General features: G+C 41.3%; 1 protein-coding gene across 1 annotated transcript; it reads right to left on the bottom strand.

The window, feature by feature from the left end:
• Positions 1-1,307: 1,307 nt before the first annotated feature.
• LOC148022946 (putative leucine-rich repeat receptor-like protein kinase At1g68400) lies at positions 1,308-10,840 on the bottom strand. The gene is made up of 2 exons (XM_087695870.1): positions 8,911-10,840; positions 1,308-2,658 (listed from the first exon to the last, which is right to left on the bottom strand). The coding sequence occupies exons 1-2, from the start codon at positions 10,379-10,381 to the stop codon at positions 1,856-1,858; spliced, it is 2,274 nt and encodes a 757-aa protein (XP_087551996.1). The 5' UTR covers positions 10,382-10,840; the 3' UTR covers positions 1,308-1,855.
• Between the last annotated feature and the right edge of the window lie 4,474 nt (positions 10,841-15,314).

The following is a 15,314-nucleotide window of genomic DNA, read 5'->3' on the forward strand; positions in this document are numbered from 1 at the left end:
TTTTCAAAAAACTTAAAAAACAAAAGTAAAATTGGAAATGGAATACCTCAACAAGATGAGGTTTGTTCAATGCCATTGTTGAAGGCTAACAACTAGCAACAAAGAGTTTACAAATGCACTATACATGAAGGATTCAAAACTTGGAATGAGTTATGTCTAGAAGGATATAAAGATGCTCCTAAGTACCACCACATTTCTTTCTACAATGGCCATGTGGACGTAGTGGGGAAAAAGCTTATAGCCAACTCTATGAGTAAATCTTATGCATAAACACAAGGAAAAGTGCACACAAAACTACTCAATGCATATGATATCTATAAACATTATTATGTGCATGATATCTACAACCACACTTTGTATAAAATAATAGTGTCCACTAACATGTCCAAGATCAAGATTATAATTACGTTACCCCTGCTTACAAACCACACATAACTTTGGAGGTTCATCATTTATATAACATTATTGATGCATCATCTTGGATTTTACTCCCTTATTAAGCCTCTCAAAAAGATAGTTTTTATTTAAATTACTATAATGCCAAATTTCATATAAGAGGCTTAAGGAGTCCCTCTCCAATGCATTTATCCTCTAAACTCTAAATTGGACAATCGCCTTCCACATACTCTCAAATGCATTTGAGTATATGCAAGTGGGGCCATCTTCTTTTGGCCTAAAAAGCACATGTTGGATTGTCTAGTTAGCTTCAAAGGCAAATGACAGTTCAAAATCAACTATTCTATGACTGAATGGGGGAGATTAGCCACGGTTTTTAAGGCAAGAAAAGTTTAGTCACTACCTTCTAGTGTTGAAAACAATATTCAATATTTAACACGGTTACAACCTCTATAGATATATTTCAAAAACTAATAGGAAAGTAATAGTTTATAATCAAATGCACTTAAATCAATGCTTTTCTAAGCAACATGCATACTCAGATCATTTGAATATGCAATTAGGGCTTATCTAGTTAGCTTTTGAAAATTGTGAATGAAAAAGTCCAAGATCAATTGCACACTCTCTTTAGTGAGAGGGATTGGCCATGATATTTGCAATCAAGAAATTTCGTCAATATCTTCTAGTATTGAAAGCAATATTACAAACTCTAACATAATTGCAAGTTCTATGTGTATATTATGAATATTTTGAAAAACAATAAGTAGGTGTCATTTGACACACAAACGTATATGATTAAGCCGCGTTTAAAGCATGTGCATCAAGGGTGAGATATACGAGAGGAACTAGAATGAAAGGTGAAAATTTCCTCAAAAAAATGAGATGTTAAATACATGCTATAGTTGAGGTGAGAAACTTGGTTCAAACAAGTCACGGGTCAAAACCATTGCCTATGTTATATTTCCAACTAATATAACCATTTTGGTCATTGAAGTACTAAAGTATCTTAACTTCGACATTTAGTAATTCTTTGCAATGCCAAGCCTTTCTTCTTCATAAGTAAAGTTGGTTAGATTCTTCTTAACGAGTAAAGCTAGTTAGAAAACTTTGCATCCAAGCTTGCAAATGATCTAACATGTAAGTGTGCATTGTTTGTCAATTAAAGTTGTGCTATGGTGGTGTGAAACTAGGGTATCAAGTTAGTCTCTCCAATGTTAGATGAAAGGTGGAGGTTAGTTTTCCCAATGCTAGATGAAAGAAGGCATGCATTTTCAAACTCCTTTTGTGATACTCAAGGTATTTTGATGGACAATAATTGAGTTAGAAAAGCAAAGATGTGTCTTCTACTTTCGAAAAACGACGGTGGAGGGGGTAGGCTCTAGAGTCTAGGGTTTGGCACCTAGTCAAGGTTCTTCCTACTAAAATTTGGAACAAACATACATGTATATTTTGACTTCAACTAGGTGATGGTGGAAGGTGTAGTGGTGCCAGCTTCCTCAGAAGTCATGGATGGGGATTGGGAGAGGGAAGTTCCTTCATCATGGGCAGCGTGCGCGGCGGCGGTGGCAGCGGCGGCGGCGGGGGAACGGTCGGAGGGCGCCCGAACATCCTCGATGATGCGGACGACATGGGGCATGGCTGGGCGGTGGGCAGGGTCCCTTGAGGTGCACGCCATGGCCACTTGGAGGAGGCCCACCATCTCCTCTTCCTCTCGGTCGTGCTTATGGGAACGCATGAGCTCGAGGTCGAAGACCTCTGCGGTCCACTCCTCCCGGACCACGGATTGCACCCACGTGGCGAGATCCAGGCCGTCGTCCTGCAGGCACTGCGACGGCGCTCGCCCTGTCAGCAGCTCCAGCAGCACCACCCCGAAGCTGTATACGTCGCAGCGCTGGGCGCGCTGCCACGTGGCGGGAGAAAAGGGCGGCGCGGCGGATGACGTGGCGCCTTTGGCGTGGCTCTCGGGGGCTCTGTAGCCGACCAGCCGCGTTGCTATCACAGAGGGGTTGACCAGATCGGCCAGGCCGCAGTCCGCGACGAGGGCGTTCCCGCGGGCGTCCAGAAGCACGTTGGATGACTTCAAGTTGCCGTGTGACATCATGCCTCGCCCTTTTCCCTCCTTTTCCTCTTCTTCTTGTTGTCCTTGTTCTTGTTGCTGCTGGGGGCCATTCCCATGTATGTGCGCAAGCCCTTTTGCTGTGCCCAGCGCTATGTCCAGCCGTGTCGCCCAATCCAATGGCACCCGCCCAGGCCCTCGGTTCCCTGCACACAACTTCCCATTAACTCCAAAACCAACCTAGCACTTCACATTTAAAAAATCTTCCAATCTTTAATTTTGAAACCTAACCTTACATTTAGCAAGCTTTAAATGTAAAACCTGCACTATAATGCTTCCTTACCAACCCTTAAACTTAAAACTTGCGCTTGTGCTTTGTTTTGCATAAAAATTGAGTGAATCTCTATTTTCTTTTAGCTATACAACTACAAGTTTAACTTGTTTCCAAGTAAATTTCACAATGGTAAAGGTAAAGCCTACCATTATAAAAAATATTTGCAAAGTCTCTAAAGACAAGGTAAAGCCTACCATTATAAAAAATACTTGCAAAATCTCTAAAGACAAGGTGATGTAATCATAAGGGTCTTTTCAAACTTTGTGAAAGAAAGGAGAGGTATGGGTTCTAATATATACAAGTACAAAGAATAACGTGGTTTCTAAAACCTATGAGAATGCCCAAACAAAAAAATTTGTGATGTGATAGAGAGAGAGAGAGAGAGCGAGAGAGAGAATATTCTTAAAAACCATAGAGTTGACAATTCCATAAGACTATTATTAATATATGCTTTAAATATACAAGAAATAAGCTTTTTAAAATAATATAATTCCACTTTTTTCCAAAACCAGCTTTGTAGTTTAGGAAAAATAATATATACCGACACATCCATAAGTATGTATATAAGCTGTCCAAGCCCTTACAAAATCACAAGAGAATACAAAAAGACATCCTTAGGTGTGTACAAGAGCTCTCCAAGCCCTTATAGGAAGGGCTATAGAAGGGCAAAGGAAGGCATAGGAAGATGTATTATGAAGACTTGAAAATGGTGGCCATGCCGAGCGCGCGTGTGTGTGTGTGTAAAGCTACCCAAGCCATAAGGGTTGGAACTTGGCACCTTGACTTTGTTGTGGTGTGGGGCCCACCATCTATGGTAAATGAAAAGTGAGGCCATTGCATGGACAAGGAGTTAATTTTTTATTAAACCAAAATTTTGACTTTTTAAAAAAAATTGGTCGGGATCCCAATAAGAAAAGGCCAATGTTATGCCACATTGCCACTTACATATTGATGTAGTAAGGTGTTTACATACATAAGGGCTTCTACCATACGATTTTCTTTAATTATTGTTACTTAAGAGTGAAAATTGGTTTGTTTTTCATGAGAGATTGCCACAAGAAAATTTAATAACTTCAATGCCTCTTCTTATGGGGTGGCATTTGAGGACATGTTCCCACCAAGGCCTTGTTTGTAGGTTTTTGCAGTGTCTTGAGTTGCAACAACGAATTCCGTTTGAGGCCATGGGTGACTAGCTCGCATGTGTGGACTCTTTTGCAAATTTATTGGTCGTTGGTTGTTATAGCACACAAAAGGTGCCAAAATTTGCAAAAATCCAGGGGATGTGAGTGTTAGGTTTTTAATTACTTTGTTCAAGTGGGGGGCGGGAAGGGGTGCGCGACGCGTACTATTATGTAAATAGATGACGAGGGATTAAGGTCTCGAGAGTCGCTACGCAGTTTCATTAAGGTCTCGGGAAACAGAACGAGAATGTTTAATAAAAAGCCAGAGCTTGGCTTTTAGGGGCTCGAGTCCCCGTCGCTGTTGTTTGGAGTGTGGGCCAACGGAGCGGATGACCGATAGATAAAAGCTTAAAACAAAGAGCAGAGAAGAAATGGGACGCCTCGGGAACGGGGCATACCGTTTGTGATGGCAGGCTCCTGGCCCTGTGAAAGAGAGAGAGAGAGAGAGAGAGAGAGAGAGAGTTCCATACCTCTGGAGTCTCTGAACTGGCAGGTAACAGATGGCATTGTACTGTGCTAGTCTAGGCAAGATGCATCATGCAAGTAGCAAAGATTAAATAAAAGCTAATGTCAAATTCCTTTGAAAGTCCAGAGCCCGGTTTCAGAAAAACCAGAAGTCCACATCGCTGGCTTTCTAGAAACCGGTTTCACATTGCCGGGTGAATATTTGGTGAATCACCCTTTTCGGTCCGGCCCTTTCTAGTAGGTCATATAGCCCTTTCATGCCAAGTTATGAAAGGTAGATATTAGTCTCCAAATACTTACAATACAAAATTTGGATAAACATAAACATTTGTTACGACTTTTAGGCCTTCCTTTTGGGGCTATTTTCTAATTATCTATCTAGATCTCAAATAGAATGTTTTGATGGCGCACTTCCATAATATTAATAAAGGGTCATTATGTACATCAAAGGATGATCAAGCCTAGCCCAAAAAGCACATCCGCAGCTACACATATGCTTGTAGGTTATCTTGAACGTTGACCGTCTTAGCCTCAAAACTTTGAAAAGAGCTAAAGCCTCCTCTTTACAACACAACACCTAGGCAACTCAAAGAATGTTAACAATCATCCTCTTACATGTAGGCTCTACCATCAAACACTCTTACATAGAGAACTCTCTCTTCTTTTACTTATAATGCTAATATTTCATAATATTTGCTTGAAAATATGGAAATATTTCCATGCTCCACTTAGGAAAACATCAAGACTTGCTCAAGGCTTCAAGGACCACTTTGTATGATTGTCCAAACTTCCTAACTTGACCCAAAAACCCTCACTTCTACATTGTATCTTCCTTTTGAAGTGAATATATTTGTAATGTGCCTCAAGGGATGCAAAGCACAAGGAGCAAATAGATTTGTAATGAGCCTCAAGGGATGCGAGGCACAAGTATCAAACTCACACCCCCCTAAAACTCAACCCACACTCAATCCATTTCACCCTCAAGGGATGCGAAGCACAAGGAGCAAATAGATTTGTAATGAGCCTCAAGGGATGCGAGGCACAAGGATCAAACTCACACCCCCCTAAAACTCAACCCACACTCAATCCATTTCACCACAACCCAATTGGCCATTACATCACCTATTCCTTTCTATCTTTAGATCTTGAAAGGAACATAGTGCTTGTTCACATGTTGTCTACTCTTTACTTTTCTCTTTATATGGCATGTTAATAGTCAATCTTTGGCTTCTCTTGAAAATGGTTCTTCAAAGTTGATTAGAAAGATAGGTTTCTCCTCTCCTCAATTCTATCTCCAAAATCAATCTTGCAATCCCCTACAAGCAAGAGCAAACCCCAAGATTAAAGGGTCCAACTCTCAACTTGGCAACAAAGGGTGGCTTTACCTTCCCATGCATTTATCAGTTGTACCTCGAGGTCACTTGGATGTGGGGATAATGCCCAACCATTTTAAGTATGCACCACACTTTAAACACACAAGCCTCCACTTTTTGCTAGCACCTAAGGTGTTTTTGATGCAAACTTGAATAGGTATATTAATAAAGGTATTTACATCACTAGATGAACTAGGCCTAGGCCAAAAACTAAGGTGTTACATTGACTACCTACTAGGTAGCCCCTTCACCCTCGATGTATATTGTATAAGTTCTTATTAGCCAAAAAAAAATCTAACAAGGATTAAGCTCAAGGATATTTTTCTTCAATCGTTTTGAAAGACAACCGTCCATTCTTTCTACACTTTGAAATCAGTTCAAGGTGAAACTTAAAAGTCGTGTGTTGTGTCCATATATTCAATCCTATTTATTCTCTTTCCCTACAATTCAACCATTACTTAATCATGCAGGTTGTGTGGCCTTTCACACATGATCAATCAAAAAACAACATTAAGTGTATCCATACCAATTAAAATTAAAATTTTTCCATGCCCTTAAAATAATGGTTCTTTTTATAAGTGTTTTAGTTATAAAACCAACATTTCATACAATTTTTCTATTGTCATGTTCCAATGATAGAGCACTAGCATGCGTATTATGCGGCCTAAACTTAGAAGCATCCACACTTTGTGTGGACCCCCAATGTCAAGAAAAGAGATAGCAAACCATTGAGGAACCAATCCACAAGTGGCACATTTAAGAAACTCTAGCAAATTCATAAAGTACCCCTCTTTTTATGCTACAACATGAACTTTCCCCAAGCTTAACATATGAGTTGAACCGATAAAATACATCATCCACATATCAATTGGCCCCAAATAATGATACATGTAAAAGATACCAATGCAACTAGTTCTTAAAAAAAGTAAAAAATGTACAACAAAGAATTCCAGTAAGCCAACTAAGCTTTGATGTGTAAGGGCCATAGTCATATATGGGTGAAAGTCTTATCCCAATGAAGGCTCACATTTGGATGGCTATGAATGTAGCCTTACTCTACCACCAATCCATTTTAACTTATGTGAAAACCAATTGGACACAATGCTATTTAAGTTAACAAGTAAGGAGCATTAAAGGCCAATTAATCGCTGCCCTATAAAGAAATTAGCCTAAGAAGACAAGGACAAGTTGTATTGGCACAAATAGTGAGTGGTTCAAACTGTTTTTCCTTGTAGCCTCACGATTGAACTGTAAAAACCAATTAGACACAATGCTATTTGGTTGACAAACAAGGAGCATTATAAGCAAATTAATCACTGCCCTATTGTGAAATTAGCCTAAGAAGACAAGTGGTTCAAACCCTTTTTCCTTATAGGCTCACAATTGAATATAGTCTTATTATTTTCAATGTGATGCAATTTCTTGCAGTTTATTTGCTTCATTCGCAAGACCGCATATGAGTAAAACCCAAAATTCGCCATTTCCTCGATTCAAATAGAGCCTAGCTTCTCATGCTACACACCCAGATGCCTTGTCGTTCGTTCTGAATGCTATTGGGTACCATGAATTTTTTTTGCAAGCATTTTTATGTTTTGGAGGAGATACACTTTGCCTTGCCAACATATTAGAAGTTAAGAAGACTAGCCAACGGGGTCATCGCTAAATGATAAGAGGCATGGGTTGAGTTTCATAGGGGGGGGGGGGGGGGGGGTGTGTGTCTTCGCATTGCAAAAGCTAGTGAGCTATTCTACAACTGGCGCCTTTACCCTAGTGCTAGCGTAAATTTCCTGGCTTAGAACAGCCGGCACGGCACCTTTACCCTAGTGCTAGTGTAGAAATCTCAGCCCCAAGACTGCATGCAAGAGGCACTAGCCTTTATCAAAGCGAAGTGGTCAAGCCCTGGTTAAGACGAAACGCGTGCCGGCCACCCAGGTGTTTTATCGACGGTATTGGGTGCCGCAGCCCGCTCCATAACAAAGTCCATAATCGACGATGTTGAATGCCGCTTCATAATGGAAGCCTCAGGCCATTACTAATACAGAATCGATTCGTAACTGCCAGCGGCTTCCAGTTGACTGAGTTTCCTCCACATTCTGCTGTCCCAACCTGGAGCTTGAAGACCCGCCTGGTTTTGAAGGCTCTAATGAGACCCAATTCCCAAGAGGTTGGAAAGGTATAAGATCTAACCATACCCTTGTTTCCAAGGCCAGAACTTTTGTTTTGCTTTGATTAAGGGTGAAGGATGGAACTCCAGTTGGAAGGTTCTGCGACCTGCAGCTCTAAGAAGCAGGATCGCAGGATGTTAAGCAGCAGGTGAAGCTACAGCTACGGTCAAGCAAAACAGTAGGACGGAGAGGGTGCACCAAACTGTCAATAACGAGCTAGAGTTGTGGTCTTGCACCAAACTGTGCATATTTCCTGAGGTCAAAACAAAAAAGCACTAAGTCCACAGTAGATGTTGATCACTTCCTGTCACTGTTTATGGAAAGACCTTTCCTCAAAACCCAGAAGTTCTTCAAAGTCCTCATGAAATGGTGTGAAGTACTTCCATTGTCATCAGGTTGGCCAAGTCTGTGATGTGATCTGGTTGGGTTCAGTAGCTTTCTGTAAGATAAAAGAATAGTTGCACCTCCAAGATAATGGGTCATGGAAGAGCATTCTTTTGAATGAATGACTTTCTAAGAAATACAAAGTAAAGTACAGGAAAATGGCACAGCAGAGCAAACGCACTTGAAAAAGGATTGGAGGGTAGAAAATCGGTCTTAATTGATTGACATGTAGGGTACATTTTGGACAAAAGTACCCACCTATTTTGTACCCCCAAGGGAGGCCTTTGCACTAAGCTGGCCTGAAAAGCTCACTGTGCAAATACACAGTCAAGAACAGTGCCTCACCTCTGCAACATTGTTGCCAATGTAATGTGTGGTACGTGTATGTCCAAGCAGCAAATGTTGGAACAACTGATCTAATTTTGGCACAGAAAGCAGCTCAAGAATGCACTGAATTAAGAATTGAAATGAAAAACAAGCAGAATTAATGTAATGAAACAAGTGACATCGGAAATGGCATGCAACATGAGAGAGAGAGAGAGAGAGAGAGCTGTACCATGAAGAAGATTGTAGAGGCTACCACCAGCCATGAAATCATAGACAAGTAACTTCTCCTGCTTGGCATAATAGTAAGCTCGAAGAGGAACAATGTTGGGGTGAGAGAGCTGACCGATAAGCTCCATGTTGTGCTCAAATTCTCTTTTCCCTGTTGTGCTCACTTCCTTCAATCTCTTGACAACCACAGCACACCCATCTTCCAACACAGCCTTGTAGGCAGTCCCAAAGCTTCCTTTCCCCAACATCTCTGCAGAAGCCTTCAGCAAATCATCCAACCCAAATCTCTTCTCCCCGCTCACAAACACCAGCTTGCTCTTCTCCCCATCTGGACCTTGCGCACCTCCGATCATTGAGTTGGCATACCCTTTCTCCATCTCACCATCCCCTCCCTTCTTCCCTTGCCATTTCTCATCTTCATCTTCACTCTCATACACCATCTTCTTCCAATAGTACAGCAAGAAGAGAAGTGTCAACACAAGTAGCAGGATCACATCTCCAATCACTATTGCAATGATTGCCCCCAAGCTTAACCTGCTGGAAGACTTCTTGGTACTGCTGCTCAATGCCGGTGTCGAACCTCCTGGCCCAGAACTCGGATTAGATGGCACTACCATAGGCGAGGCTGGATTGCTCAGAATGTTCTGACTCTCATTACATGCAGTGAGAGGTCCCCCACACAGGTTCACATTGCCTGTAAAGGAAGAAGCTGGGAACTTGCTCAAACTCGCCGGAATTGGCCCACTCAGGTTGTTGTAGGAAGCATCAAAAGTGGTGAGGTTCCCAAGCTGGAGAAGCGGTATGAGGCCCGAAATTTGGTTATTCTGCAGGGACAAATCTGTGAGGGAAGGGATGTTGAGAAGGGGAATACTGCCTGTGAAGTCATTGGACTGGAGGTGGAGGGTGAGGAGGCGAGTTAAGCTGTTGAGAGAGGCAGGGATGGAGCCACTGAGGCTGTTATGGGAGAGGTCAAGACGCCAAAGGCGTGAGAGAGAGGATATGGATGGAGGGATGGGGCCCGATAGCTGGTTTTGGGCGAGGTTGAGGAGCCACAGGGCCTTCCAATTTGTCAGATTGGGCAGTGAACCATCAAGGAGGTTGTCTGACAGGACGAGGACGCGGAGCTCGGTGAGGGAAACCAGTGCCCCAATGGGCCCGACAAGGCGTAGGCCGCGCAGGGCGAGCCTTGAGACGCGGCTGCCTTGGCAAGCCACACCCACCCAACCAGATGAACTGCCGTTGCCAGAGCAGCAATTCGAGGTGTTCCAGCTCGAGAGAGCCCCTCCTCTGTCAGCATTAGCTTTGAAGCTAAGCAAGATGTTTGTGTCATTGCTTATTGTATTAATGTAGCCATGGCAGCAATCCTCTGTGCCACTGAGCAAGAGGACATATCCGAGGATGTGCATAAGAGCGCGGATGCCGCGCAGTACCAGCTTGTCGTCTGGAACTCCCATGGTCAAGCTGAGCCTCATGGCCTTGATGAAGGCGATGATGATGATGACCTCAGACAGTATTCAAATGCAGCTCCCTGGTGCAGGATAGTGGGGGACAAGGCACGGGGTTTAGAGATGTGAAGCATGAGTTGCTGGGAGGAACTCTTATCTTGCATGACGTTGCTGAGAGAGAGAGAGAGAGAGAGAGAGAGAGAGAGAGAGAGAGATCACCAATCAACACACCAGTGAGTTTTACTGAAAGCTTCGAGCAAGATAAGTACTGCAGCGCCTGAGAGAGAGCTGCGATGCACACCCTCTCTCTCTCTCTCTCTCTCTCTCTCTCTGTGAGACTAGCAATGCCAGCAGGAACAAACAGAAGAAGCTCAAATTTCTTCTGTTTCTATCAATTCTTTTCTTCCTCGTTGTCGCTGTACGTGACTGAGATGCAGCCGACAAACAAGCCACCGAAAGGTACTACCCACAAAATTAACCCTCTCTCTCTCTCTCTCTCTCTCTCTCTCTCTCTCTCTCTCTATACTAGTAGGAAGCCGAGTGTTGTCCAAGGCCGTAGGCATGAGCTTCTTCATAAAAGTAGCAACTTTAACTCAAAATTTATGTGGGACCTGTTTGACTTATGTGGTACTTCTCACCAAAACATTTTTTAAGTGAGAGTGCAGCCATGCGGAGACTTACCGGACATTTCAGATGTCTAATAGGTCAAGTTTCTATCATGTGAATGCTCTTTTTCTCTCCTACTTATTAAAATTATAGTCACTTTCACTTCCAAATGCAAATACTGACTAAGTATGTGGTAGGAGTCTTAGAGTTAGGACCCGTGCAGGTCAATTCAACTTACACAAGTTAATAGAGTCTAAGATTAGTACATGTCGATCTAAAATTTAACCACAACTCCAGCTCTTTTAAAACTTGTGTGGGTTGATGAACTTCCCTCTAAAAATGAGATTCCCTTGCTAACTCTCTAAAGTAAACGTGACATGGCATGTTCCCATTCGTTTGTCTTCTCCTTTAGTCCTCTTCTCAATATTCTCTCTCATCGGATGAAAGCTCTCTCTCTCTCTCTCCATTTTGACTGAGGGACAAATGTGCATTAACTATGTGTGCAAAACTTTTGACCTGCACCAGGATGGATTACCATTATCTACAAAAATCACAACCACAAGTCAAGGGACTTACATGTGGTTTGGCTCTTATCATATTTTTGGAACTTTCAAAGCAACTTGAGGGAACGGAGCAATGGATTGGAAGGTGGCATTTGGTAGCAATAATGTGGCTTTTATTGCCATTACTTATATTTAATACCATTAACTATCACGTGGCATCTCCGTTCTTGTATGCATGCATGTTGTAGGAGGGAGACAATGGCTGGAAGAGGATAGGAAAGCACAGAAAAGGCCACATGATGGATTTGAAGCTATGGACTTTTTATAAGTTGCAAAGGACATGCAAAGTGGATATATTTGAAACATAGAAGCAACTCTTGAGACTTACCTCTAATTTTAAAAAAACTAGTGTACATTTTTTAAGGAACTAGCTATTCTTATTCTTAAACTACCAGTGTGGGTAGGATTGGCGTACATCCAATAGGCTCAATGCCCATCTCTCTAGTCTGAGTGGCATAGAGGTAGTTTCTATGTGGTACTAATGGAATCTAAAGGGGAGAGGGCTTGGATCTTGTGGCCATCATGCTTTCCTTAAGAATAATTATTCTGAGAGTCCTCAAGCTCAAAAAAAAGCCATGAGGCCACTCAAAAGGAGAGCAATGAAGCAACTAGAAAGTAGACAAGCAAGCATGATAGCAATGTGGCAAGGGCTATTGTGGAAGATGCGCTAAGCTCTAGTAAATCTATTGCCAATATATATCCTAAGGGGCTAGGAAAGAAGAGCCAAGAAAAGTCAAAGATCAATAGAGCAAATCCAAAGCCAATGGTGAAAAGGACAAAGAGAATGTGCCTCCACATAATGTATTGCTATGAGTGTTAATCCCCCTAAGGGTCGTTTTAAATACAGTGATGTAGAGAGTGCTCTATTGATAGAAATATGTTAGGCCATTGAACACTAAGGATATAAAGCCACAAAATTGGGAAAGAGATGATTAGGATGAACTGGATGAATTATGCAAGTTTATTGTCATACTTCCTTTGTCTAAGTAGGTGTACTTCAATGTTATCTCTATTGAGTATAGTGCATATAAGTTAGGGAAGAAGATACTTGATCTTTATGACAAGCAGAGTCGTGCATCTCAATTGTGTTGGTTAAAGAAGCTTTGTGGATCTTTGTATGAAGGAGGGCACCCCTATGTCTACTCACTTAAATAAGTTCCACTCTATTTTTAGCTAGCCTATCTCATAGGACATTAATTTTGAGGATAACATAAAGTCTTTGTTCTTGCTTGTCACATTGCTTGAATCATGGGATACATTTTGTATGGCTATGAGTGTTAATCCCCCTAAGGGTCGTTTTAAATACAGTGATGCAGAGAGTGCTCTATTGATAGAAAAAGTAAATAGGAGGAATATTGATGTAGGCCACACTTCTCATGCACTAATTATTAGAGACAAAAAAGGTGGAAATTGTAATGATATACATGCTAGAGACTCACAGTCCAACAAAGGTAAGTCTTAGTCTCATGGGAAATCTTGTAGTACGTTCCATGATCATAAGTCCTCTTTGACATGTCATTGTTGTGGATAGTAGGGTCATATTAGACCACAATGCCATAAAAGATGCAATGACAGGTGCAATGAGAAAGGGAAGGGGAAAGTACATGAAAATGCAAAGTCCACTAATATTTTATCAAAGTCTAGTGTGAAGATAGAGGAGATAGATGCATTGAAATGCACTTATGATGATTATATTCTTGCAGCTTCATCTCTTGATGCTACCCAATTGACTACTATATCATCTACTTACTCTATATTGTTGGCTTCTTGATTCAAGGACTTCCTTTCATGTTATCTTGCATCACCATTGGTTTCACAGCTATCATACTATTACGAGTTCTGTTAGATTGGGAGATGACACTATATTGGATATCATTGGCATAGGTTATATTAGACTATAGTTGGTACTAGTGCTCCTTTTGTGCTTCATGATGTTGTACATCATGTCTCAACTTTGATGAAAAGAATTATTTTAACTTGATAGTTGGATGATGATGACAGGCACCATGTATCTTTTAGAGATTCTTTATGGAAGATCACTTGTGGCAATCTTGTTTTTCTAGAGGTGCCAAGGTTAGTAGCCTCTACCGTTTGCTTGTTTCTAGGTATATTGACCATGCTTTAGCTATGATTGATCTTCCACATGTATCTTTACGATATCGTCACCTTGGACACATGTCTTTGAAAGGAATGAAATTATTGACCTGTTTATAGTATCTCCTGCCCTTAGATTATTCTTACTTCGATTCATGTGATCATTGTTTGTATGGTTGGCAGACTCATAATTTACATAAGAAGTTTGATTCTATACATGTGGGTGAGCCTTTGACTCTTATGCGTTCAAATGCTTGTGGCCCCATGCCCTCTCAATCCTTGGGTGGTGCAAAGTATTTTATTACATTCATAGATGATTTTTCACATAAGGTATAGGCATGTCTCATTAAGCAAAAATAATATGTTTTACCTACATTTAAGCACTTTCTCGCCATGATTGATAACCAATCTAGGTATAAGCTGAAATGTCTATGGTCTAACAATGGGGGTGAATATGTTTCTAAGGCTTTTCAACGACTTTATGATAAGAGGGATATTAAGCATTGTTTGATTACCCCATATACCCCACCTTAGATTGGTATTGTAGGGTATATGAGCAACTACTACTGTTGTGCATCTTGTTAATAGATCTCCATGCCCTATTCTTGGTGGCAATGTTGCAAGAAGGTATGGTCTAGGAAACCTCTCTCACATGCACAGTTGCAAGTCTTTGGTGGATATGAGGCTTTCTACCATATTTGCAAAGACAAGAGCAATAAGTTGGATCTGAAGTTTGTTAAATGCATTTTTGATATGGTGATGTAGATGATATGGGGAATCATATTTGGGATTCGGAAACTTGGAAGATTATCCACAACCATAATGTTATTTTTCATGATGAAAAGATACACATGAGACCAGAGCAGGTGATTGAGGGACACATGGTGATCTTTCAAAAGGAGCCTCCTATTACAATACAGCTAGTCCTAGTGAGACAATTTGCTATAGTTGTTGATGATGTAGTGGCCCAAGATCTACCTATTGTATATGATCATGTTTTTGGATAGAGAAGACAGGTTGTATAGGCTCCACAAGCAGTTTTAAGATTCTCCATAGGTAAGTGGCTCAATAGAGTCTCTCATTGTGACATAATCAATAGAGGGCTCATAGTGATTAGGAGGACATGTCTCAGTTAGTTGATGAGAGGGCCGATATGGCCAATGTTCCATATGCATCTACAGTGGGAAATTTAATATACACTCTGATAGTCATACTTGGCATAGCATTTGTAGTGGGAGTTGTGGCACATTATATGGCTACACCTAGCAAGTGACATTGGGACACTATGAAGGGTATCATGAGATACCTTAAAGGCACTACAAATATGTGCATTTGCTATGGTATATAGGATCCAAGAGTCATGGGTTGCACTGACTTAGATTGTGCAAGACGTGCAAAGAGTAGGAAGTTCACCTCGAGGTATGTCTTTAGCTTTGCTAGAGGCTATATCTCTTGGATGTCTTGGGTACAGAAATGTTGAAAATAGGCTCCTCAACTAGGCTCATAGGAATGCTTCCTTATCTAGTGGAAAATGGAGATGTATTGGACTTATTTACACCTATGAGAGAATGTTAGGTGAAGCCACTTTGAGGTCATCAATGAGGTTAGCAAGTCAACTTGTATTAACTTATATAAGAGGCTTCTTCACTTTGTATTAGTGAGTCTATCAATCTAACGAAGATCAGTTTTTGTTGCAT

This window comes from Lygodium microphyllum, chromosome 16 (assembly GCF_053477565.2).
Source record: "Lygodium microphyllum isolate KBCC chromosome 16, Lygodium_microphyllum_v1.1.10, whole genome shotgun sequence".
NCBI classification, from domain to species: Eukaryota; Viridiplantae; Streptophyta; class Polypodiopsida; order Schizaeales; family Lygodiaceae; genus Lygodium; species Lygodium microphyllum.